This window comes from Trichoderma asperellum, chromosome 4 (genome assembly GCF_020647865.1).
Source record: "Trichoderma asperellum chromosome 4, complete sequence".
Lineage (NCBI taxonomy): Eukaryota > Fungi > Ascomycota > Sordariomycetes > Hypocreales > Hypocreaceae > Trichoderma > Trichoderma asperellum.
In genome coordinates, this window is record NC_089418.1 from 4,680,445 (window position 1) to 4,700,911 (window position 20,467).

The 20,467-nt window shown below is 47.7% G+C and overlaps 7 protein-coding genes across 7 annotated transcripts; 5 read left to right on the forward strand and 2 right to left on the reverse strand.

Moving 5' to 3' along the window:
- Positions 1-965: 965 nt before the first annotated feature.
- Positions 966-3,448, forward strand: TrAFT101_007938 (uncharacterized protein). Its single transcript, XM_024900575.2, has 3 exons — positions 966-1,219; positions 1,330-2,312; positions 2,373-3,448. The coding sequence occupies exons 2-3, from the start codon at positions 1,555-1,557 to the stop codon at positions 3,271-3,273; spliced, it is 1,659 nt and encodes a 552-aa protein (XP_024758951.1). The 5' UTR covers positions 966-1,219; positions 1,330-1,554; the 3' UTR covers positions 3,274-3,448.
- On the reverse strand, positions 3,353-4,742 carry TrAFT101_007939 (uncharacterized protein). Its single transcript, XM_024900484.2, has one exon. The coding sequence runs from the start codon at positions 4,278-4,280 to the stop codon at positions 3,495-3,497; it is 786 nt and encodes a 261-aa protein (XP_024758950.2). The 5' UTR covers positions 4,281-4,742; the 3' UTR covers positions 3,353-3,494.
- A 622-nt stretch (positions 4,743-5,364) lies between these two features.
- Positions 5,365-6,772, forward strand: TrAFT101_007941 (uncharacterized protein; the record flags this gene model as incomplete). The annotated part of the gene is made up of 4 exons (XM_024901976.2): positions 5,365-5,651; positions 5,719-5,920; positions 5,972-6,193; positions 6,260-6,772. The coding sequence occupies 4 exons, from the start codon at positions 5,365-5,367 to the stop codon at positions 6,770-6,772; spliced, it is 1,224 nt and encodes a 407-aa protein (XP_024758949.2).
- Positions 6,773-7,046: 274 nt separating this feature from the next.
- TrAFT101_007942 (uncharacterized protein) lies at positions 7,047-8,518 on the reverse strand. Its single transcript, XM_024904097.2, has 2 exons — positions 7,828-8,518; positions 7,047-7,733 (listed from the first exon to the last, which is right to left on the reverse strand). The coding sequence occupies exons 1-2, from the start codon at positions 8,087-8,089 to the stop codon at positions 7,195-7,197; spliced, it is 801 nt and encodes a 266-aa protein (XP_024758948.1). The 5' UTR covers positions 8,090-8,518; the 3' UTR covers positions 7,047-7,194.
- A 650-nt stretch (positions 8,519-9,168) lies between these two features.
- Positions 9,169-12,051, forward strand: TrAFT101_007943 (uncharacterized protein). The gene is made up of 3 exons (XM_024900538.2): positions 9,169-9,447; positions 9,502-10,232; positions 10,288-12,051. The coding sequence occupies exons 1-3, from the start codon at positions 9,387-9,389 to the stop codon at positions 11,776-11,778; spliced, it is 2,283 nt and encodes a 760-aa protein (XP_024758947.2). The 5' UTR covers positions 9,169-9,386; the 3' UTR covers positions 11,779-12,051.
- Positions 12,052-13,839: 1,788 nt separating this feature from the next.
- On the forward strand, positions 13,840-15,140 carry TrAFT101_007944 (uncharacterized protein). Its single transcript, XM_024905339.2, has 5 exons — positions 13,840-14,022; positions 14,088-14,192; positions 14,256-14,644; positions 14,713-14,780; positions 14,841-15,140. The coding sequence occupies exons 1-5, from the start codon at positions 13,879-13,881 to the stop codon at positions 15,119-15,121; spliced, it is 987 nt and encodes a 328-aa protein (XP_024758946.1). The 5' UTR covers positions 13,840-13,878; the 3' UTR covers positions 15,122-15,140.
- Positions 15,141-17,090: 1,950 nt separating this feature from the next.
- Positions 17,091-18,298, forward strand: TrAFT101_007945 (uncharacterized protein). Its single transcript, XM_024908396.2, has one exon. The coding sequence runs from the start codon at positions 17,192-17,194 to the stop codon at positions 18,155-18,157; it is 966 nt and encodes a 321-aa protein (XP_024758945.2). The 5' UTR covers positions 17,091-17,191; the 3' UTR covers positions 18,158-18,298.
- The last annotated feature ends 2,169 nt before the right edge of the window (positions 18,299-20,467 follow it).

Below are 20,467 nucleotides of genomic sequence, written 5' to 3' on the forward strand. Positions count from 1 at the left end.
TTATGAACTGACTGATTATAACATTTTGATAAACGCTTGATATGAAAGTTGTCGTGGATTTGAGGATATGAAGTGCGTTGTGTCTGTGAATATCTAAAGAAGACGTGTATCCTGGAAATGGGCTTGGTGATTGGGTCTAGATTATTTTATATGCCTCGCAGCTGAAGGGAACATGTTTCTGATTATGGAAACAAGCAATAGGAATTCACGCCGGTAGGGCCCCGTATGTGCTTCTCCTGCAAAGTCTAACGAGGTATGTAATATTCATTCAAAGAAATGCTGCTACGGCAACTAAAGCTCTTGTAAGCCAGAGACCCAGACGGCACATCACTCTGTTGAGAACAAATAATACACGTTGGCTGCGGCTACGTCGGGCAGCAATGATTGATATCCATCTCGGCATCTTGGCAATACCTTTGTGTCGGAGATATTCATCTTGGCGCAGTGGCAGTGCTGAGCCTTGGCAGTCCTGGTGGTGGTTTGTCCCACGGGCCACGATGCAGCTCGGCGGTGTTTTGGCCTAAGCTCCAACCGCAACGGAAAGATTCCGAAGCAATGCGGCCAAATCAAGCCGTTTTACATCTGTACTTCACAAGCCTGTATGCAACACAATCACGGCTGATATTGATGGCGGTTGATCCAGCCTCCTAGTCTCGGGTGTCGCCGCTGCATCCCATTTGCTCAGCCCCCCCAGATTGGACATTCACTGGACTGGAGCTCTTCTGCCAAGATACAACGCCCTGCAGCGGCCTGGGAGGGTCTCACTTGGCGCAGCTTTAGCGCCGAGCTTTCGCTGGAGGAGCTCCATGTGCCCTGAAAATGGATCCGCCGCGCTTTGAGTGACAGGCCGAGTATGACATCAGCTGGGGGCACGGCCATGTGCAAGTTCACGCCAACAAAGGGGCCAGCAAAAAAGGTTGCGGCAACAGCGTAAGTAATAAAGAAACGACAAACCAAGGAAACGGGCAAATGAAGTCGCGGCGCGGTCTCGGGTAACCGGCAGCGGATCTGACGTAGGTGGACCGTCGTTGACGATGATCCCGCGAGGAATGAGACGGAGGGGCGAGATGCGGTTCTAGATTTGCACCTTGCAGCGGTTCGCAGCTGGCTCTGCGTAAGGCTTTTTCTGCTGTTTTATTTCATGCCCAGCCAGTACAGCCTCTTTTTGGTCTTGATTCTGGAACAAAGACCTGGAATGCCGCCCCTTGGCCTCTTGTCGGTATGTGCTGACACCTCTTTTGTTTGTTTTGTTGGTCGTCTATTTCAGCTGGAGGCCTTTTTACTCTTTTTTTTTTTTTCCCACCTTGGCAACTGACTGATCGGCTCTAGTTCTCAGCTATATTACAAGAGCTACAAATCGCCAGCGACCCCTCACAACGTCATCCCCTCTGGTTTCTGTGAGGCTGAGTCGTGGACAATCAAAAGTCTTGGCAGCCTTGCTGATCAACAATAATTCCCATTTCCGTAAACATTTTCATATTGCTTAGTCGCTAGAGTCGTTATTTATTTATTTATTTTTATATTCTTATTTTTTCTTCTTCTTTTCTTTACACGATGCCTGGAGACATCACAACGCATCACGACGACACATCGTCATCGGGGTCAAGCGACCATGAGGACGAACACAAGGGACCTCCCGGCGGCTACGACAAAACTCCCCTCCCCGATGCTCCTCAAGGATACACCCTGCGCTTTGTCTTTCACTCGGCCTCAAATGTCCCCGTTGCCGATCTGCATACGGCATCTTCAGACCCCTTCCTGGTAGCCACGCTCAAGGGAACGCAGCCAAAACGCCACAAAGAAGACCCGGACCTCAAGTACAGGACACGCACCATCCACCGAACCACCACGCCAGAATGGAACGAAGAATGGATCGTGGCCAACGTGCCCCCCGGCGGCTTCACTCTCAAGTGCAGAATGTATGATGAAGATGTTGCCGACAAAGACGACAGGCTGGGCAACGTGACGATCAATGTCGATTCCGTCTCTGAAGACTGGCCCGGCATCCCTCCCCCGGGGCAAGAGTTTGAGGCCAAGAAGCGCGTTATGAGCAAACGAGCCTTTATCCTCAAAGGAATCGCCAGCGCCATCAGCCACGGAACTCATCTCGCCCCCCGTCTGCGCATCAGCATCCAAGTGCTGGGCAAGTCGGAGCCTCCCTTTGCGCAGATGTGCACCTTGGCCCCGACGCGATGGATCAAACACAACAGTCCCATGATTGGTCGCCTCATCGGAGCAAAGGTGAATACAAATGAGTCTGATGACGAGAAACCCAACGGCGAGGACAACGAGCCCCGGTCGACAAAATACGAGTAAGCCATGGACATCACAATATGCCTTTTATGCGTATGCTAACATGTGTTGTGATTTAGCTTCCAGGCAAACGAGATACAGCTGCAAGGTCCTGTGCCACCCACGCTCTACCACCGCTACGTGGAATTTCGACCAGTTATCGGCTCGCTCTTCTCATCCACCGGTATCCGGGGAACCATTCTCAACAAGGCCCTGCACAAGCAGCACCACAGGATCTACAACTACGACAGCACCACCGAATACGGCACTTTCAAGCCATGCTCCAGGGAAGCCTCGCTCCAGTTCCTCCGGATGGTGCATTTCGACGAAGGCGGCCGCGTCTTCACCTACGTGCTCACTCTGGACGGCCTCATGCGCTTCACCGAGACGGGCAAAGAATTCGGCATCGATTTCCTCAGCAAACACACCATGCACGCCGATGCCGAAAAGTACATTGCCTACTCGGGAGAATTCTTCATTCGCAGACTGCAGCACCCGGATGCCAACGACAGCCCCGAGCCGAAGGAGAAGACGCACCCGTCCGAGCCTATTCCCGGAGGTCCGCCAAACCAGCCGCCGCCGCCAAACCCTGCTTTCTACCAGCTTTACATTGACAACGAGTCTGGAACATATCGTCCGGAGAAATCCATTTTGCCAGATCTTAAAGAGTTCCTGCAGAAGAACTTCCCCGACATGGGCATCGTCACTATGAATGTCGAAGACGAGCACCTGCAGAAGCTCAAGGACGAGCAGCGGGCTATCAAGAAGAGCGAGGGCCGCATGATGCACGTAGTCATGAACAGCAGCTCCGACAGCCTCAGCTCTGTAGAGAGCGAGCTAAACGACGAAAACTACAGTTTGGAGGCAGGACGGAGGAGCAAGAAGGAGGCGGCACATGCAGTCTTGAGACATCCCAATCCGGAGCATTTCAAGGAGGCTGCGGAGGTGATGCTGCCACATCGCGAGAAGAAAGTAGAGTGAGAAATAAGAGTGAAAGCAGGGAGGAAGAAGCAAAAGGGAAAAAAAAAGTTGATTGAAGGAGAACTGTTCAGAATTTCTATGACTGTATGGATATGACATGATACCACCACTCTTTCCTTTTAAATATCAATAGTACCGCCATCATTGCCAATAATGTAATCTTTGAACCCTGTATTTATAAACTTCCCTGACGAATCCGCAGTGCATGCCCCGGCGAAGAATTATATCTTGGGCCTCACTGACACCCACGTGCTCGAGCACTTTGCTATCTCGATGCCTCTTCCATCTCGAATTTCGCATTTAATATTCGTTCTTCTCCCCTCTACGCTGTCCACCCATGCATTGACCAGTACTGTCTCGTTGATCGGCCCAGGCTTCAAGAATTTAATCTCAAGACCGGCCGTCACATTTGCCGCTCCAAAGGTAGATCCAACTTTGCCCAGAGCATTGTTGATGTCGTGGAGAATTCCCATTGACTCATCCGCAATGGTCATAATCATGCCCCCGTGTAGCACGCCTTCGTATCCACACAAGCCCTCACCCAATGCAAAAAGAGTGCTCACGTGCATAATGGGGCGCGAGGGGTCCTGGATATGCGTTTCATCCTCGGTGTGGAAGAAGGAAAGAACCTGTTGCACTCCGCGCGGCGTGGCCAGCGTGGCGCCGAGGAGCTGGTCGCGAGATGGGCTGGAAGGATTGAAGCATTGAGGGACGAAGGGGACTGTATTTGGCGTTTGAATGAGGCATGCACACCACGGGATTGAGAGAAAATGGGAGACGGCTGAAGTATAGAGCGTTGGAGGAGTGTTGGGCGGGTTGAAGCCGAGAGGAGGGCTGAGGACGCGATTGCGCAGCGTGATTGCGAGGGGAGAGGATGTGGTGGATTCGCTGGACTGCGTCATGTTGGAGTACTCGGGCGGAGGAAGGGGATGATGGCTGCTCAAAGATCGCGACATGGGGATGAATCGACTGATGTTGGGCGAGGACGTGACGGTGTGGATTTGCATGTGGTGTTTTGATTGAGGCAATCTCCCAGCTGAGATTGCCGAGGTCGTCCACTTTTACCCGCGTTGAGCTGCTGAAGGCTGCTGGACCTGGAGCCGAGACGGCGCTGAGTGCACCTAAACCGAAATAAAGTGTGAGCAGCACGCAGCCACCTTTATCGCCACCACCACTCGTGCCTGAATCGCTCTACTCACAGCATGACACCTCCCGCAAAGACAAACAATACATCAGCAAAAAGGGTAGCCCTGACGAGCAAAAGATGGGGCTTCACCGGGATTCGAACCCGGGGCCTCCTGCAAAGGCGATTCTAGAGAACCGGGGACTCCAGGTTTGTTTTCCCGAAGCAGGAATCATACCACTAGACCATGAAGCCGATTTAGTGAGAGACTGGCGATGAGCACATTGGTATGAAGCTTATATGAGAGAGCGGGACAGACATCGACGTTCCCTCTGACCTGGGCTCACACAGCACACTTAGCCAGATGAGAATGAAGGAAGAAATGCATGAGATTGTAGTTGGCTTATCGTTTTCAATGGCACCGGGGTGCTCTTAGTGCACTTGTCTCAGGGGCGCTGAATAGCGTTCTGATCCGGCCGGTCGTGATTAGAGAGCCTGAAGAATAAGAGATGGACGCAGGGCGTCACAGGAGAGTCATGCGCCAGCCTCAAGCGTGATTGGACTCATCAGAAATAATCATTGAATGGTGATTTCTCTGTCAGCCAAGAATAACGAGATCAGTGATGAAGAAAAAAGAATGAAATATTGAGATGCTAGAATGAAAGTTTGACTTGCTGCTCACATGATGTTTAGCTTTGGCAGCTGTCACGATAAAGGCTCCTTCCCTCGCAGTAGAGTAGAAGTAGTATGACAGTATGACTAACGACGGCCACTTATTCTCCCGTCCAAACATACCAGCAATTCAGATTATTCGAAATTATCGTCTTCATTCGAAATTTTCTCATCGCTTCTCGCGTATAGCCTTTCGAGCCACGCCTCTATCATCAAGATAGAGCGCATATGCACTGTCATCTTCATTCCACAATACACTCCTTATCCATGAACGAATATTTTCGATACGATCCACGATGCACCTCCCCCCCAATGATACGAGCGGGTCGGAGCTGAGCCCTCGAGAAATCGAAATCCTCGTTACCATCGAACGAACAGGAGCGGGCCTTTCGATGGTGGCAATCACACTGACTCTGCTCTCCTTCTTGCTATTCAAGAGATTAAGAACTACCCCCAACATCTTCATCGTTTTGGCATCCATTGCCAACGCTGGCGCGAGCATCGCGTCTATGATTGGATATGATGGCTTGGACAAAGGAGAGGAGTCAACTCTCTGCCAGGGACAAGGCTTCATCTTCGAGTGGTGGGTTATAACTTTTGCAATCTTGACACGCATAGGTAGGACGATTAACAAATTTCGTGACATATAGGTTCATGCAATCTGATCCATGGTGGTCATTCGCCATGGCTTTCAACGTCTTCCTCGTTTTCTTCAACAATGCCAACCCGGCCGTCTTTCGAAAGCGCATCTGGATCTACTGTATTATCTGTTTTGGCGGCCCCTTGGTTCCTGCCATAGTCTTGGTCTCTATCCATGACGATGCAAAGGGCCCCGTCTTTGGAAATGCAGCGGTATGGTGTCCAGATCCAACTGACCGCCCGTAGATGCTGATATATCACTAGCTTTGGTGTTGGATTGATTCAAACTGGAGCTTGGTCCGCCTTTATGCATATTATATCCCTATATGGATCTGCATTTTTGGATCCATCTTGATCTACGTCGCTGTAGGATATCATGTATTCCACCACCGCAACCGCTTACGAAAATTCACAATGCCGATTACAAGAAAAAGGAAAACGAGCAACTTGCGTGCAGCTAGTGCAGCCGGAGACTCTGTCGAAAAGGTACACATCCTCGCTCTACACCACCCTTTTGCTGTTGCGGGATATACATGCTAATCCTTTCTCTAGAGCCTCACACGAAGGCCAGATCACTATGGCACCGCCACTACTGAAGTCCAGATCACGTCCATTACCCCCGAGAATTCTTATTCGGGCTTACCTGCGATTCCTCCAGCTGTATATGCGCATGGGCCTACAATTGTGTCATACGGCCAATCCTGGATGCCGATAAAAGGAGGGGGCTATTATTCTCCAGGTGTAGAACGAAAAACGCCTCAACAGAATGCAACTATATCTGCTACGCAATCAAGGGAGCCAAATACATTTTTGTCACGTTTGCGACGCGTAAAATCGAATGCATCTCTCAAATTGAAACGATTGGATCCGATCAAAATGGCCTATCTACGCACAAGTTTCATATTTGGATTTGCGATTCTGATTACCTGGATCCCAAGCTCTGTCAACCGACTTTACAGCCTCACATACCATGGCCGCGTCAATTTTCAGCTCAGTGTCGCCAGCGGTTGCGTGCTGCCTCTACAGGGAGTCTGGAACGCCTTGATCTACTTCACCACGAGTTAGAGCACCGTTCGTGAAGAGCTAAAGGCTTTGAAAGCGAAAGTATGGACAGAATGGCATCGAGATTATCACAGCGCCATGCAGATGAGCGACAGATTAGACCCTATGGCTTATGGTAACAGAAACACAATCGAGTTGCCCATAATTTCACGAAGTAAGGTCTCGCGAGTTTACGATAGTGACGAGGTAGAGTTGTCGGAGCAACTTCATAGAAGCGGATCCATCTAGTCTTAGAAGGAAGGAAACGCTCTAGGCTATGAAAGGAGATACTTATCGACGTATATGTAATGTATTACTGCTAATTATTTCGCAAGTCGCTACCATAGTGGATGTTGATGTTTGTGCGAAGAGTCTCTCTACTCAGATTTAGCAGATTTGATGATGGCAGAATATCATTCATATTCAGGCTTTCTAGTTTCTCGTTCTTAATTGTACTTGGCATATAAATCTTCGCCCTCTGCAGCATCGACACCATCGCGAATTGCAGCAGTAACAGCTTCATCGATGTCAACATTGCCCTCCACCAGATCCAACCAGCCACTCTTGACCCCCTCAGCTGCAAGTACCCTGTCTATAACGTACGCCACCGACTCTCTGGAGATATTTCCCATAACCTTCTCGGTTTTACCCAGCTCGACCTTTCCCACGGGGCCATCTGTCAATGCGCCGGCACGCAGGTCGATGCCCACCAAAGTCGGGCTTGTCTTGGAAACCTCGTACAGGACCTCGTCGGCGGGGAGCTTAGCCTGGTAGTACGTGGCCAGCGGGCCGTTGTTGACCTTTTGGTTATACTCTTCCCATTCGCTAGCGGTCCACCAGGGGGCACCTTTGCGGCGGGAGCCGTTGTAGGAGACGAGAAGGAAGCGGCTGATGGAAGGCTTGGCGGCGGCGGCGTTGATGAAGTGGATGGCGGCGTCGCGGTCGATGCGGAATGTGCCTTCGGCGCCGTACTTACCCCCAGCACCTGTGTTTAGATGGCATTGTTGGTTAGTATGGGTGAGAAGTGTCCAAATTTGCTCTCTCTCTCTCTCTCTATATATATATATATATGCACGTACCAGCGCTCCAAGTAACGTAATCGGCGTTGACTTCGTCCAAGATGCTCGCTGCCTTTTCCTGCGTGTCGACGCCTTCGATGCTGCGCACGAGCACGTTGAGTTTGCCTGGGAGCCCGGCGCCGAGCTTCTCGACGGTTGGGACTTGTTCCTCTTTGCGGATGACGCTGGTTACGACCCAGGAGCGCTTGAGGAGGAGGGGGGTCAGGAGCTGGGCGATTTTGCCGTGGCCGCCGAGGATGAGGACGTGGCGAGGTGAAGCCATTTTGGAGCTCTATGATGATGAACAACTAATTGGAGGGATTGGGTGGACAAGGAAAGCGACGTTGTATTTTCTGTTTCTCAGCTAGAATTGTTCAAACGGCATTAATGTAGATGTTATATCTTCCAGGGCCAACGCTCCAGGTCGCATTCCGAATGGGATCACACAAGAGACATATGACGACACTGATGGCTTCATTTTCGGGGTTAGTGCGGGGGCGGGGCGTTGGAGAATTTAAAGTTGCCGTGCGCATCCCGGGTGAGATTAGAAATAGATAGGAACCTGACATATTAACGCCGAAGGGGAGAGGCTGAGGTGATTGATGGAGGATGTCAAAGCCTTGGTACTATTTGACCGAGGTATAAAAAAGACTCGGGGTATTTTGGAGAGGAAGCGGGCTTGAAACTGCCGGTGGCAATATGCAGTTGTAGAGTATGGACGGAGTGCTTGGCCATTGGTCTTTGATAGGGATTAAAATTGCTGTGAAATAAAATTGCCTTGCAAGGCCACCCTGAAACAGATGAGGCTCTTGGGCCTTTGGGGGGGGATTAAAAATGCTGTGAACACCAACCCACAGTAGTTGCAGTTGACATCGACACGCAAGCACTAGTACAGTAGTATTTTGTGGGGGCTAGAGAGTACAACTACTACTAGTAAATGCCTTGAGAGGATTTAAAAATGCTGTGAAGGGAAATGTCAAATTTCGGGACTACGACGGAAATATAGATATAAGATTCGAAGGAGTTAAAAATGCTGTGAATGGCCTATATGCTGGCACATATAGGATATAGCATACTTTGTACCAGTGCTACATGCGCGGGAATTGGGCAAAAAGACGGCTTTAGGGAGAGCTGAAAATGCTGTGAAGTCAGAAAAATTCCACTTTTTGGTGAGAACCATTCACAGTTGTTGCAAAATTGCCACGAAGTCAGTCACTGCATTTAAAACAATATGCCTCGTTGTACTTAATGTAAGACCCATGCCTTACATCGGGGGAGGTTAAAAATGCTGTGAACGGTCCTGAGACCCAGGCCAACCTAGATCGTCTTATGTCAGCACGCAGCCTCTGATCTCAGCGGCACTCTGACACAAAGGAGCTCTGTTTGAAGCTTGTGCAACGCTGGCCGGTCCCACGCGATACAAGGGGATTGATGACTTCATAATCTCACTTTATCATCAACTAATCAACTACTCAGCTGCAGCAAGTACTTCCGATTTCCATCGTAGAAGTCGTCATTCACAGCGCACCGTAGCTGCCCCTCATCCACGCTCAAGGGCATTTTGTTGAGATCAGAGTTACATGGGTTTGAGCTCTTGCAGGGGTCTCAGTCAAGTCATGTCCAAATCTGTTTGCATTGTCGGTTAGTTACGAACCAGAATCCCTGTCCCTTTCGATGGACTCTAATGACCTGCAGGTGCTGGGCCTTCCGGCCTTGTCGCTGCCAAGACGCTTCTTCACAACGCTCCCAAGGGACACTTCAAGGTCAGCGTCTTTGACAGCCAGGCTGCCATCGGTGGTCTGTGGCCGACCTCAAAGACTGATTCGGGCCGCCTAGTCCATCCGTTGATGGTTGCAAACCAGAGCAGACACACGGTGCAGTTCAGCGACCTGGCATGGGAGGGCAGTGCACCTCAATTTCCTCGCGCGTGGCAGATTGGCAAGTATCTCGAGCAGTACCAAGGCCGATATCTCGACGGCCATCCCGACTTTGAACTTCAACTGAAGAGTCGTGTTGCAAAGGCTGAAAAGCGAAACGATGGATCGGCGGGCTGGAAGGTACGCATTCAGTCGGAGGGCGGCGAGGAATCAAGAGATTTTGACTATCTTGTCGTGGCCACTGGATACTTTGGCAAGCCCATCATTCCTGACTGCTTCAAAAACGCCAATACTTCGGTTCCCATCATCCACAGCAGCCAGTACCGGGATTTGAAGGGACTTTTGGGAGAGGGCAGGCAAAAGGGGGGCAAGATTCTCATTGTCGGAGGCCAAATGTCTGGCGTCGAGATCGCGGGTACTGTTGCAAGCCATCTCTCAGCTGCTGTAAACTCCCCAGAAGAGTCAGAAATCGCTGGGGTTGATAAATACTCTATTTATCATGCGATTCAGCGACCCATATGGGTGTTTCCCCTATTTACTTCTCCAGAGGTGAGATTGCTTTCTTTCTCTTGCACTACCGTATCAGGCTGCTAACAAGCTCTAGCCGGCATTTTCATCAGCTCCTTTCGCGCCCTTGGACCTAGGCTCCTATAACATCAACAACCGTCCTCGACCATTGGAAAATACGCAGGGCCACATCAGTGAAGAGCATGCGAATATGGTGCATACCATCTTCGAGACCTCACTCGGTGATCAGGAGCAGTTCTCTTCCCTGCTGATGCCTAGTGAAGAAGAAAGAGATCAGCCAGCCTACCTAGCTGTCAGCGATTGGTACACTGAATTCGTTAGATCTGGTATGATCACTTTGTCTTTTGGCAAGGTCATCTCTCTGGAGAATGATCTTGTGACTTTGGATGATAACGGTGCCCAGATCGACGATATTGCTGCTGTAATCCTCGCCACTGGCTTTGACCCGTCGCCCTGTGTCGATTTCCTGCCGCAGGATATCCTCGACACGCTTCAACACTCTCCACAACATTATAATCAAGCTCTCGCCCTGGCATTCCACGGCACCCATCATCCAGATGTTCCAAATCTCGGATTTGTGGGATTTTATAGGTCCCCGTACTGGGGAGTCATGCAAATGCACGCCCGGTTCATTGCAGAGCTATGGTCGAATCAGGCGGACAACCTACCAGATGCTCTCCAGCGGAAGCTTCAAGCCGATGACTCAATCAGGCGAACTTTGCATTTGCGGGATGACCCCAGACTCTCACAGTTCCCCATGGGAGACTATATGTATTTGATGCAAGAATTTTCTGAAGCTTTGTCAATACCCATACACGAGTCAATCATGCCAGAGGTTCCTACACTTTCTCGAAACAATCTTCCGCTCGATACACTTACACCTGCAAGATATCCTTCTCCAAGCGATGATGCTGCAGCCAAAGATGAAGCCGAGAAATCCCTGAAACAGACTCGTGATCTTGCTGTCGAATGTCTCACCACTCCACGTTTTGTTGCGCGTGGCGTCTTTAGAAGCCTGCTTGGAGAATGGCGCCTTGAACGGGATCTTACTAGCCGTCTGCCTTCTCATCCAAGCGGCACCTTTGTTGGCACAGCGCAATTTTTGCTCCGCGAGCGAACTCCCGAGGGCCGCCAGTGTGCCGCAGATCCAAATAGCATTGCTAGCTATGATGAAGATGGTGGTGAGGACTTGGAGTACCTTTACGTCGAAGACGGAGAATTTAAAACAACCTCTGGTTTCGGATTCAGAGCCACCCGACGCTACATCTGGCGCTACGACTCCAAGAAAGACGTCATTAGCGTATGGTTTGCTAAGCCCGATGACCAGAAGCGAGCAGACTACCTCTTCCATGAAATCGAATTCGAATCTCCGCCGTCTGAGGATAATAAGAGACGCGAGAAAGAGGGATGGAAGGCGAAGGCTGGACATCTTTGCATTGATGACTACTATAATGTCAAGTACGACTTTGCGTTTAACAAGATAAATTTGGCCAAGTGGAGTATAGAGTATACTGTCAACGGACCAAAGAAGGATTATACAATTCATGGTACATATGAACGGATATGAGTGCTATTCTTAAGACAGCGTTATATGCAAAGCCAAAGCAAGACAAGTTTTCGTCTTTTCAATAAAACAACGCAGGAGCAACAGCCAATCCACCAGAGATCATCTCAAACTTGTGGTTTAATATGCACGTATCTTTCAAATGCTCAATTCGCTTAATACCGAAGGCCGTATCAAAAAGATATAGACGTCTTTCATACTTGCTTTCCACCTTGGCAAACGGAATTCATCCAAATGCTCTCATCGGTTTTGTATCACATAATAAATGTATCTTTATTCCTGGCAATGCAAATGACTCAAAAAAGTTGCCTTTTTACAACACTTACAAATACTAGGGAATTCTTCCATAGTTTACCGCATGATAAACTGTGTCGTTCCCAGCAATCCCAATACGACAGTGCGACCTTTTGACAGCGGTACTTTCTTTACCAGCAAAAGCCAAAGACCACATGATTTGGGCCCCTGCATAACTGCGGGGTAAAGAAACCAGACACTTCACTTTTCTTTCACGATCCGAATCTACGAACTCCACTTTTCTCAAGGGTAGGCTAGTCCCCAACGTCGGTTAACGGATATCCCATACTAAGCCGAATAGCATGTGTAAATGTGAGGCTAGGGTTATACGGCCACCTTCTGTTGCTAAGAAGATTGAGACTGGCGCATTCCCGACCATGACTGTTTCCAATAATGAGACCTACGCTCGTACCTTTAGAACCTGTGCCCACTGAAGTACCTGATTGTATAGATATGGACTAACTGTTTTCATTATGAGACCTCCTCCTGGTTGCATTCCTTTCCTTCTCCTTAACCTGGCAGCAGGAGCAGCGGTAAAGTAGTGTGGCGACATGGGGCTTTGCTTTCCCCAACGCCGTGCGGAGCGCTGTCTCTAATAAAGCAGCGGCAGGGCCACTTGTTTTGCATGGAGGACTGCCCAGATGCTGGTTGGCGGGTTTGTTTGAGGCTGCCTCCTGAGGGGAAGAGGAAATAACAACACGGAGACGGCGTGCAAATTCCAGACTTTGTCAGCTTGCGGCAACACCATGGAAGCCCCAGATTATTTCGATGGCCTTCCTCTTGCATGTATGATGCATCTCAAATTCAATTTGGTGTGGTGGGTGACTCTGGTGTTACATTGCCCCTGGAAGCCGCTACATCATAGGCGCGCCAATTTCGCTGCCGTTGCATTGAATCTGTGGCTGCGGGCTGCGGGCGTGGAGATTGCCCCAACAAGGCAATTACACATGAATCCTTGGATCGACAGCGCCGCGTCTCAAAGGAACTTGTGATGCCACCAATCAGCCGGGACTGACTCGTATAAAGCTAACTCGGACCCGACTCTCTCCAACGTTAAGCGGGCGCCGACTCGAGCGGCTACTCCAGGCACTAAGCTTCCCCGAGGCAAACAGAGCGAGAAGCTAAGCTTCTGAAACCGTTTTCTGCCACGTGGGGCCGTCGGTGGCTGAACTACAACTGCCACTTGTGAACCCCTGGCCTGGCATTGTCTCGTCTAATTTACTATCCAGTTGTCCTTGATTTGCAAAACTGACAGTTCTTCGGCTATAATAGGGGCATTACATTCCCGTGGTTGGCCTATCGATCTCACCACGGGAGGCCTATTGATGGCGTCTATGCCGAGATGGACTTGGAAGTTAGCTATGAGTAGGCTGTAATTAGAACTAACCCATGGAATTATTAGCTGGACTTTGATGTAAGGATATTTCCCCGGTCATCTAGTAAAGCATCAAGATCCTCTATTATATGGCGTAGACGTGCGCGCGTCGATACGTAATTAGTCTGATGATACTTGTTGAGGAGGTAAGTTTTTGCTATTTGTTAGCCACGAACTAGTGCGATACAACCTCATAATCTGTTCTATGTGTAGCTGGGTGAATACTCCACACTCCCCCGCGATCGGCTAATTGACACTCTCACATGGTATTAAAGCCCTTGTGTGCGCCCCTGAAAAGCCCGATGAGTTGCGAGTCCCACCGAGTTGGAGCCACGCCGGCAGTTATTACTTAGGCAATGCGTTATACTTGCCTCCAGAGCTGCCTCAGCTGCGCCAGTAATTCCCCATGATTATTGTTTTGTCTTTCCAGCACCATGGCCGACCGGAGCGGCCAGATGCTTGTTCTCAATATCATTTTTATGACACTTACCACGATTACCGTTGCCCTCCGCGTTTATTGTCGAGGATGGGTTGTACGATCGTTTGGGGTCGATGACCACCTCATGGTCGTCACTTGGGTATGTTGTGCCCACCACTGGGGGCCACAAGTTTGCTTGGAATATACGTCTGATGCAAATCACAGATTTCCTTTACCGCATACCTCATCTCTCAGCAATTCGGTCTTTCATACGGGACCGGGAAAAGCCGTGATCTATTGACTGATAGTGACAACAGAAATGCGCTCCTAGTGCGTCACCGCTCTATATTGGCAGACCTAGAAGATGTTGTGAAGGAGAGCTAACATATTTAGACGTGGTATGTGTGCGAATTATTTTACGTCTTCTGCACTTGTGTGGTGAAGGTATCCGTTGGATTTTTCTTATTACGCCTGTCAGTCGATATGAAACATATATGGATCCTTCGGCTCTCGATGGCATCGACAGCGATCTTTGGTGCCGCGTTCTTCTTCGTTGGCGTTTTTCAATGCAACCCTATATCTACGTATTGGGAAATATATCCTGGATTTGAAGGCCGCTGCATCCCAGAAAGGACCATCGTCATCATGAACTATGTTGCTTCATGCTTGAACTGCATTGCGGATTGGACTTTCGGGATCTTGCCTGGCTTTATTGTCTGGTCTCTGAATATGCCGATGAAGAGCAGGATTCTGGTTATTGGTCTTCTGGGGTTTGCTGCCATGTGAGTTTTTTTGTTGGGGGATGTTTATTGCAAGTCAAGCGGCCAGTGTAGCTAATGTGGTCATGAAGTGCGAGCACAGCCACGCTTGTCCGGTACAAGTATGTCGATTCTCTATCAGATGGCCCGAACTTTCTATGTAAGTTCTATTTTTGATCAGGCGGTTTCTTTCTCATCCAAGCTAACATCATTTCGCCAGTTGCCACCGTCGACATCGCAAATTGGAGCACCGTCGAAGTCGGCATAGGCATTACTGCCGCGTCCCTCGCGACTCTCAAGCCTTTATTCAAACTTATAAGCTACAAAGCGGGCCTCACTGATAGTGGACCAAGCAATCATCATTGGCGGGGCCGGAGTGGCGAAGGTCGTTTCCAGTTGGGTTATATAAGAAGCACCAGCGCGCCGCCACCCGTCCCTCCAAAATCACCACGGCTGAGAGTAAATATTAAAGAGAACACCAATGATTCTATAGCTCCATAATACCTACATATATCTCCCGTACAAGACGCAAACTACCAAAGCGTAATATCAAACTCGACCAACAGCTTTCTCCCCTCGTTTATTTAAGAGAAGGGACTGGCTTGGGAACCATTAAGCGCAGTTCTGGAAAGGGCTTTTCTCGAGAATCTCATTCTCGCGAGCAAGAAGCTGATTGAAATCTTAAGTAAAGTAAACAAGGATTCCAGCTAAGAAGCGAGGCTCCTCAGAAGCCAACCAGGCTGTGAACTCATCAGTCGGGTACTAGTATCAAGAGAAGTGATAATATTTAGATTAGACTTAGGAGCCCCGGCTTCACGTTATTTCGGTTACAAGGACGGCGCCAAATGCGTTGAATGTGTAGCTAGATCACCGCTTTACGAAGTCAATAGCATCTTCATTTGTTCAGGAATCAGTATATAGCCGGCTTTATTGATGAGGATGTCTGGAGATATATATTGTACAAGTACTCGACTTCATCATCTTCTCTTTCGCAAACGCCGTGTTCCTCTTCCCACTGAATGATACATGTTTATCTGGGGCAGGCCTGTTCCTTTCGTAACCATGCTCGCATAATGTGGATGTCGGATGTCGTCCGCAATGGATATTGGCCCGCGCCATGGGCGGGCCATTTCTTGATCTATGGTGTGGTGGGGTCTGTAGAGAGACGGCAATAACCTACATGTATGTAGTCTTCGGACCCTACAGACCACTGGGTCTACATACATAGATATACATGTACACATAGTTTTGTAACCCCCCCCCCCCGGCTACACACGGCCATGTGATAGAGTTGGTGTATTGGAGACGTGTGTAATGTAACAAAGATAGGCCATCTTCATCAATTAAAGTGGATGATAAAGCCACAACAGCTGAAAGCTGCCCTTGCTAGCGTACGAAACTAAAAATCCCATGGGGCCGTACTATAGTCTAGTTATCGGCTTTTTTCATCGGTGAATCTACCTAGGCATAGCTTGTGTCTCAAACGCCTCTGGAAGCAGAAGTTGCATTAGTGTGTGCTCTGTATTCTCCAAAAGGCAGTGCCATGATCAGTCTTATAGAGGACATGATTTGACTATAGAGAGCATGGAAAGGAAGAAATAAAAAAGAAGATGGTGCTTACATGTATTTATATACTTACCAGCCGCCAATGCTAACCAGCGGAGGTCGTCCTGATATTGTTCACGGGGGGCTGTGCTTGCGGTGTACAACAGGACAATACAACGCAGCCTCTCGTCTAGTTACTAAATCAGGAAAATAAGAAAGCTCGTGGCGCTCATTTAAAGGTTTACGGTTTTTTGAGATATATTTTCGAGCTCTTGTCGCTTAATCCCTGACGCCTTATCAAGCTCCGCGCTACGATGCAAGGGTATGTAATCTTGAAAGTCCGGTTCTAGGCGCAGGAAGTATACGGTATAACATTTCTTTGATATTGACACTGTATGAATGCCGAAATTCACTTGGAGAGTGTAGACAAGAGGAAATAAACTTGAACTGAACAATAGATGGACTCGTCTACATGTACAAATTTTGTATATCTTGTGTGGATTTCAGTCGGAAACAAGTCATTTACCCAGTTTATGAAACTCTACAACACTTACCCAAAAGTACATCTAAAATATGCTCCCACTATTAGAAGCCCAATCAGAACGTTCACGCAAGAGCATAGTATTGTTTTGCGCATAAATGGCTTCCTCTTTACACTTATACTTTGTTTTAGAAGTGCAGTTAACGCATGCAGGTATATAAGTATACTTTTATAAATGCTTGAAATAAACAGAGCTTTATTGCCCTACATAGGTTTTTTTAAATACACAGATAAAGGTAGTGTAAATACAAGGGAAAAACGGATCCGCTATAACCGTGCGCGCCATTGAAGCAGTACTTATTACTCATCAAAAGAGTCGAGAAAGCCAGCATCGTGAATGGCGCCGAGACTCGCGCAATTAAAGCATTCGCTATTTAGCGGAATGCTATAATAATCAACATTCGGCTTGTCGCGGAAACTTCACCAATTTCTAGATCTGCCGTCGCCTACCATTCTTGTCTACCCAGGCTCGCCCCATCTTCAAAATGTCTGAACCCTCCGGCATCGACTGGAACACTGGTGCTAAGTCGGCAATGGTTTCGATTGGCAGCCACAAACTCTATCTAGCTGCCTCGGGCCAGGACCGCAAGCCCGGCCAGCCAATAATCCTCTTGATGCAAGGTATGGCGAGCACGATTGATGAATGGGTTCTCGTCAAGCGCCTCGTTTCTCCATTTGCGCGCTGGGTTGAGTATGACCGTTCTGGCCTAGGTAGGAGTGAAGATCCCGTTGAAACGCGTGAAGAAATCAGCGCTGCATCTGTCGCGGCAGATTTGGACGTTCTCCTCAAAACAGCTGGGGTCGCTCCTCCTTACGTTATTGTGGCCCATTCGTGGGGAGGACTCACTTCTCGGGAGTTCATTCATTTGCAGGAGAAAAATGTTGCCGGTATCGTGTTTGTTGATGCTGTTACTGAGTTCAGTAAAGTCCGTGAGGAGCTAGTATCTGAAGAGCCGTATCTTCCAGCGTTACATAAGGACGTCGAGTTTCTTCCTATTTCATCTCTTACGCGGGACTTAAAACTGTCTCCTGAGGAATGGGCTGCTGTTCAGAAGCAGGATGATAGCGCCAGAACATCAGTCGTCGGGGCTGCCGAACTAAAGGCATCCTGGGGAGACAAGCCGGTGCTGATGGCAAAGAAGCAAGGCGAAAATCAAGTCCTCGGAAACAAACCCGTGAGTGTTCTCGCGGCAAATAATGCGATGGATCTCCAGATACGGTTTGATGCTGGTGTTACTGCTGGAAACGGTACTGAAAAGGAAAGAGCACAGTATAGAGTGTTAATAGACAGGATGTCAAAGGAAGATATCGACCATCAGAAAGAGCAGCTAAAGTTATCAAGTGTAGGAAGGTATACATTTACAGAGACAAACGGTCATAATGTTCAGATGACAGACCCACAGCTAATAGTAGACGAGATTAGATGGGTTTTAGATCATGTTGTTGTATAGGTAGTCAAAGACCTATTGACTTAAATATCTGGATAGAGATATTGACTTAAAGGGGGGATATCGGGAAATAAATCTAATGCAAAATATTCGGAAGTGCTATGTAGAGAATCGAACCTGTTATATATTGCAAAACATCACCAGGGAGATAAATGTTAATAACACTAGAGAAAATGAAAACTACTCATATTAATGCTTAGACTCTTGCTAAGAGCGTCGATATGTGGTCCGGTCTAAGTGCCTCCTCGCTGCCTCGTAGGATATATATTATTTTAGCTATTTCACCGTCTTTAATACTCTCTATACCCTATGACTTGCTTATAATAATACCTTAGAGCTTTTTGTACTTAATCTTAGATAGCCTAGGCGCTATTTGTGGATGTAACGTCAAGGTTACAACGATTTCAGCACCAGGGACGCATTGCCACTTGAGTACTGACGTGGCTTACGGCGCCACTTAATTTTAAAAGTCTTGTTCCATAGGATATAAAGTATATGGTGTAGATAACTATAATATTCATACTGTGAGGGCATTGAAAGTTATAACTGATTTCTTGAAAAGAGGAAGCTATTTATGCGCAAAACAATATAATCCAATCAATTAAGCACCCTTCTGGAAGCTCAAACTTGTAAGCAGTTATTGTCCCCTATGGTACTGCATAAAATGTTCCTAGATAAACCAACTTTCGTGATCCTCGTGTTTCTTCACACTTTTGCTTTACACCACAGAGAAATAGCCCTCGGATTCGACCATGGAATGACGGTACGCTAAATCCAGGAGCATATTCCAAGTTCTCAAGGAGGCTTAAGACTATCATCTCCCTCATTTAGATCCATTCGTATATTATCGACCGATTCATTAAATTAAAGAGTCTTTTATGATCAGGAGTGGACGGTTCTTCTGCCACATTGTCTACGTTTTCTAGAGCAGCTGAAATACGACTCATATATATACACCTGAGAGTCTTGTGAGTTGTTGAGATTTTAATGCGGTTTGAAGTTAGTATACAGTTTCTTTCTATCATAATCCTTCCTAGTTTATTAATTGTCCATGAATAGCCTGAGCTGTGTGCTTAGCTGGCGACACTATGGTGTGTGTATCGATATCGTCGCATATACAGAGGTTGATTTTTTCACTAGACGCATAGAGCAGTCTTTTGAGCAGCCAGATAAGTTAGATGATATCAGGGTCAGAGTATAATGGGTACACGGCTTAACTCGCTCTATTTCTTGCTTTTTAGTACATCAACAGCTATAACTTTGCCCTGGTGGCGATCTCATCACTGTTAATGGACCGGTTGGTCAATGTCGGTTCTTGACCTATGTTGTGAATGAGAGATAGGATGCACAATTGATAGGGGCGACTATTTTCATCTAGAAGGTCGTCATTTTATGTGTATATTTTGAACCAGTGGATCTAATCTTAATGGTTTCAAGGTCATCTATTTCTAGCAGCTATTTTGGCCAAGATAACTGAATAGCGGCCTTGTCACTAGGAGGAAAAAGCTTTGAAATGACGCAAACCTTTGTGGTGACATAACAACATACCGGCTTAGATACCAGACAAAGAAATTAAAATGAATGCGGACAATAACTAATTTTTTCTCTCGCTAGGACAACCGTTATTTGTTATAGAGAAGTAAGGAGTGGATATTGAACGTGCCACAGAGTTGCGCAGATCACTCTTGTGCCGTAGCACATGAATTCCATATTGGATGTATTCTTCATATGTAGATCTGAAAGAACACTCTGCTCCACTGCCTTGACCTTTGTCATGTAATAAGTAAAAACTAAAACATTCTTTGACGAAAAATTGCTCCTAACGGGTGTCTGAACAATGACCTGAGAACTTCGACTATGTATAGATCCGGCGGCGATGAATTGGCAGAATAAGTAGACTTAGAGAGAATCACATCTGATTGAATAGTAGACATAATGGATGTTCAAATATGAAGGATGGGATCTGTAAATATATGAGAACGTATTTTGAACACATTTCTCTACTTAGTAGTGTTGCGTTATCAACACTCACCAAGCCCATTAAATCTTATTTTATCCCATATCTGAACATCCAATGAACAGTCGTGTTACGAAATTTCTGTCCCTCTTCGCATCTGAATATTTAAAGTCTCACGTCTTCAGTCCTGTAACATTTTCTAACTACATAGCTCTCAACAAGTTTCGCCAAGATAAAAAGCTTCCTAGTCACTTTCCTCTCTTTGAACAATTCTTGTTCAGTTCTCTCCAAATATTTTATCCTTCTTCCTAGTCTTTTCATTTACACCTCAGCGTTACCAAGAGTCTAGTTTCACG

What these genes read in the sequence shown, in the direction of transcription:
- TrAFT101_007938 (XM_024900575.2), top strand. Translation starts at nt 1,555, where the DNA reads ATGCCTGGAGACATCACAACGCATCACGACGACACATCGTCATCGGGG. An exon ending in CCCCGGTCGACAAAATACGA is followed by an intron (nt 2,313 to 2,372) that starts GTAAGCCATGGA and finishes GTTGTGATTTAG; the next exon opens with CTTCCAGGCAAACGAGATAC.
- TrAFT101_007939 (XM_024900484.2), bottom strand. Translation starts at nt 4,280, where the DNA reads ATGCAAATCCACACCGTCACGTCCTCGCCCAACATCAGTCGATTCATC.
- TrAFT101_007942 (XM_024904097.2), bottom strand. Translation starts at nt 8,089, where the DNA reads ATGGCTTCACCTCGCCACGTCCTCATCCTCGGCGGCCACGGCAAAATC. An exon ending in TTACGTTACTTGGAGCGCTG is followed by an intron (nt 7,734 to 7,827) that starts GTACGTGCATAT and finishes ATCTAAACACAG; the next exon opens with GTGCTGGGGGTAAGTACGGC.
- TrAFT101_007943 (XM_024900538.2), top strand. Translation starts at nt 9,387, where the DNA reads ATGGGTTTGAGCTCTTGCAGGGGTCTCAGTCAAGTCATGTCCAAATCT. An exon ending in CAAATCTGTTTGCATTGTCG is followed by an intron (nt 9,448 to 9,501) that starts GTTAGTTACGAA and finishes AATGACCTGCAG; the next exon opens with GTGCTGGGCCTTCCGGCCTT. An exon ending in CCCTATTTACTTCTCCAGAG is followed by an intron (nt 10,233 to 10,287) that starts GTGAGATTGCTT and finishes AACAAGCTCTAG; the next exon opens with CCGGCATTTTCATCAGCTCC.
- TrAFT101_007944 (XM_024905339.2), top strand. Translation starts at nt 13,879, where the DNA reads ATGGCCGACCGGAGCGGCCAGATGCTTGTTCTCAATATCATTTTTATG. An exon ending in ACCTCATGGTCGTCACTTGG is followed by an intron (nt 14,023 to 14,087) that starts GTATGTTGTGCC and finishes TGCAAATCACAG; the next exon opens with ATTTCCTTTACCGCATACCT. An exon ending in ACAACAGAAATGCGCTCCTA is followed by an intron (nt 14,193 to 14,255) that starts GTGCGTCACCGC and finishes TAACATATTTAG; the next exon opens with ACGTGGTATGTGTGCGAATT.
- TrAFT101_007945 (XM_024908396.2), top strand. Translation starts at nt 17,192, where the DNA reads ATGTCTGAACCCTCCGGCATCGACTGGAACACTGGTGCTAAGTCGGCA.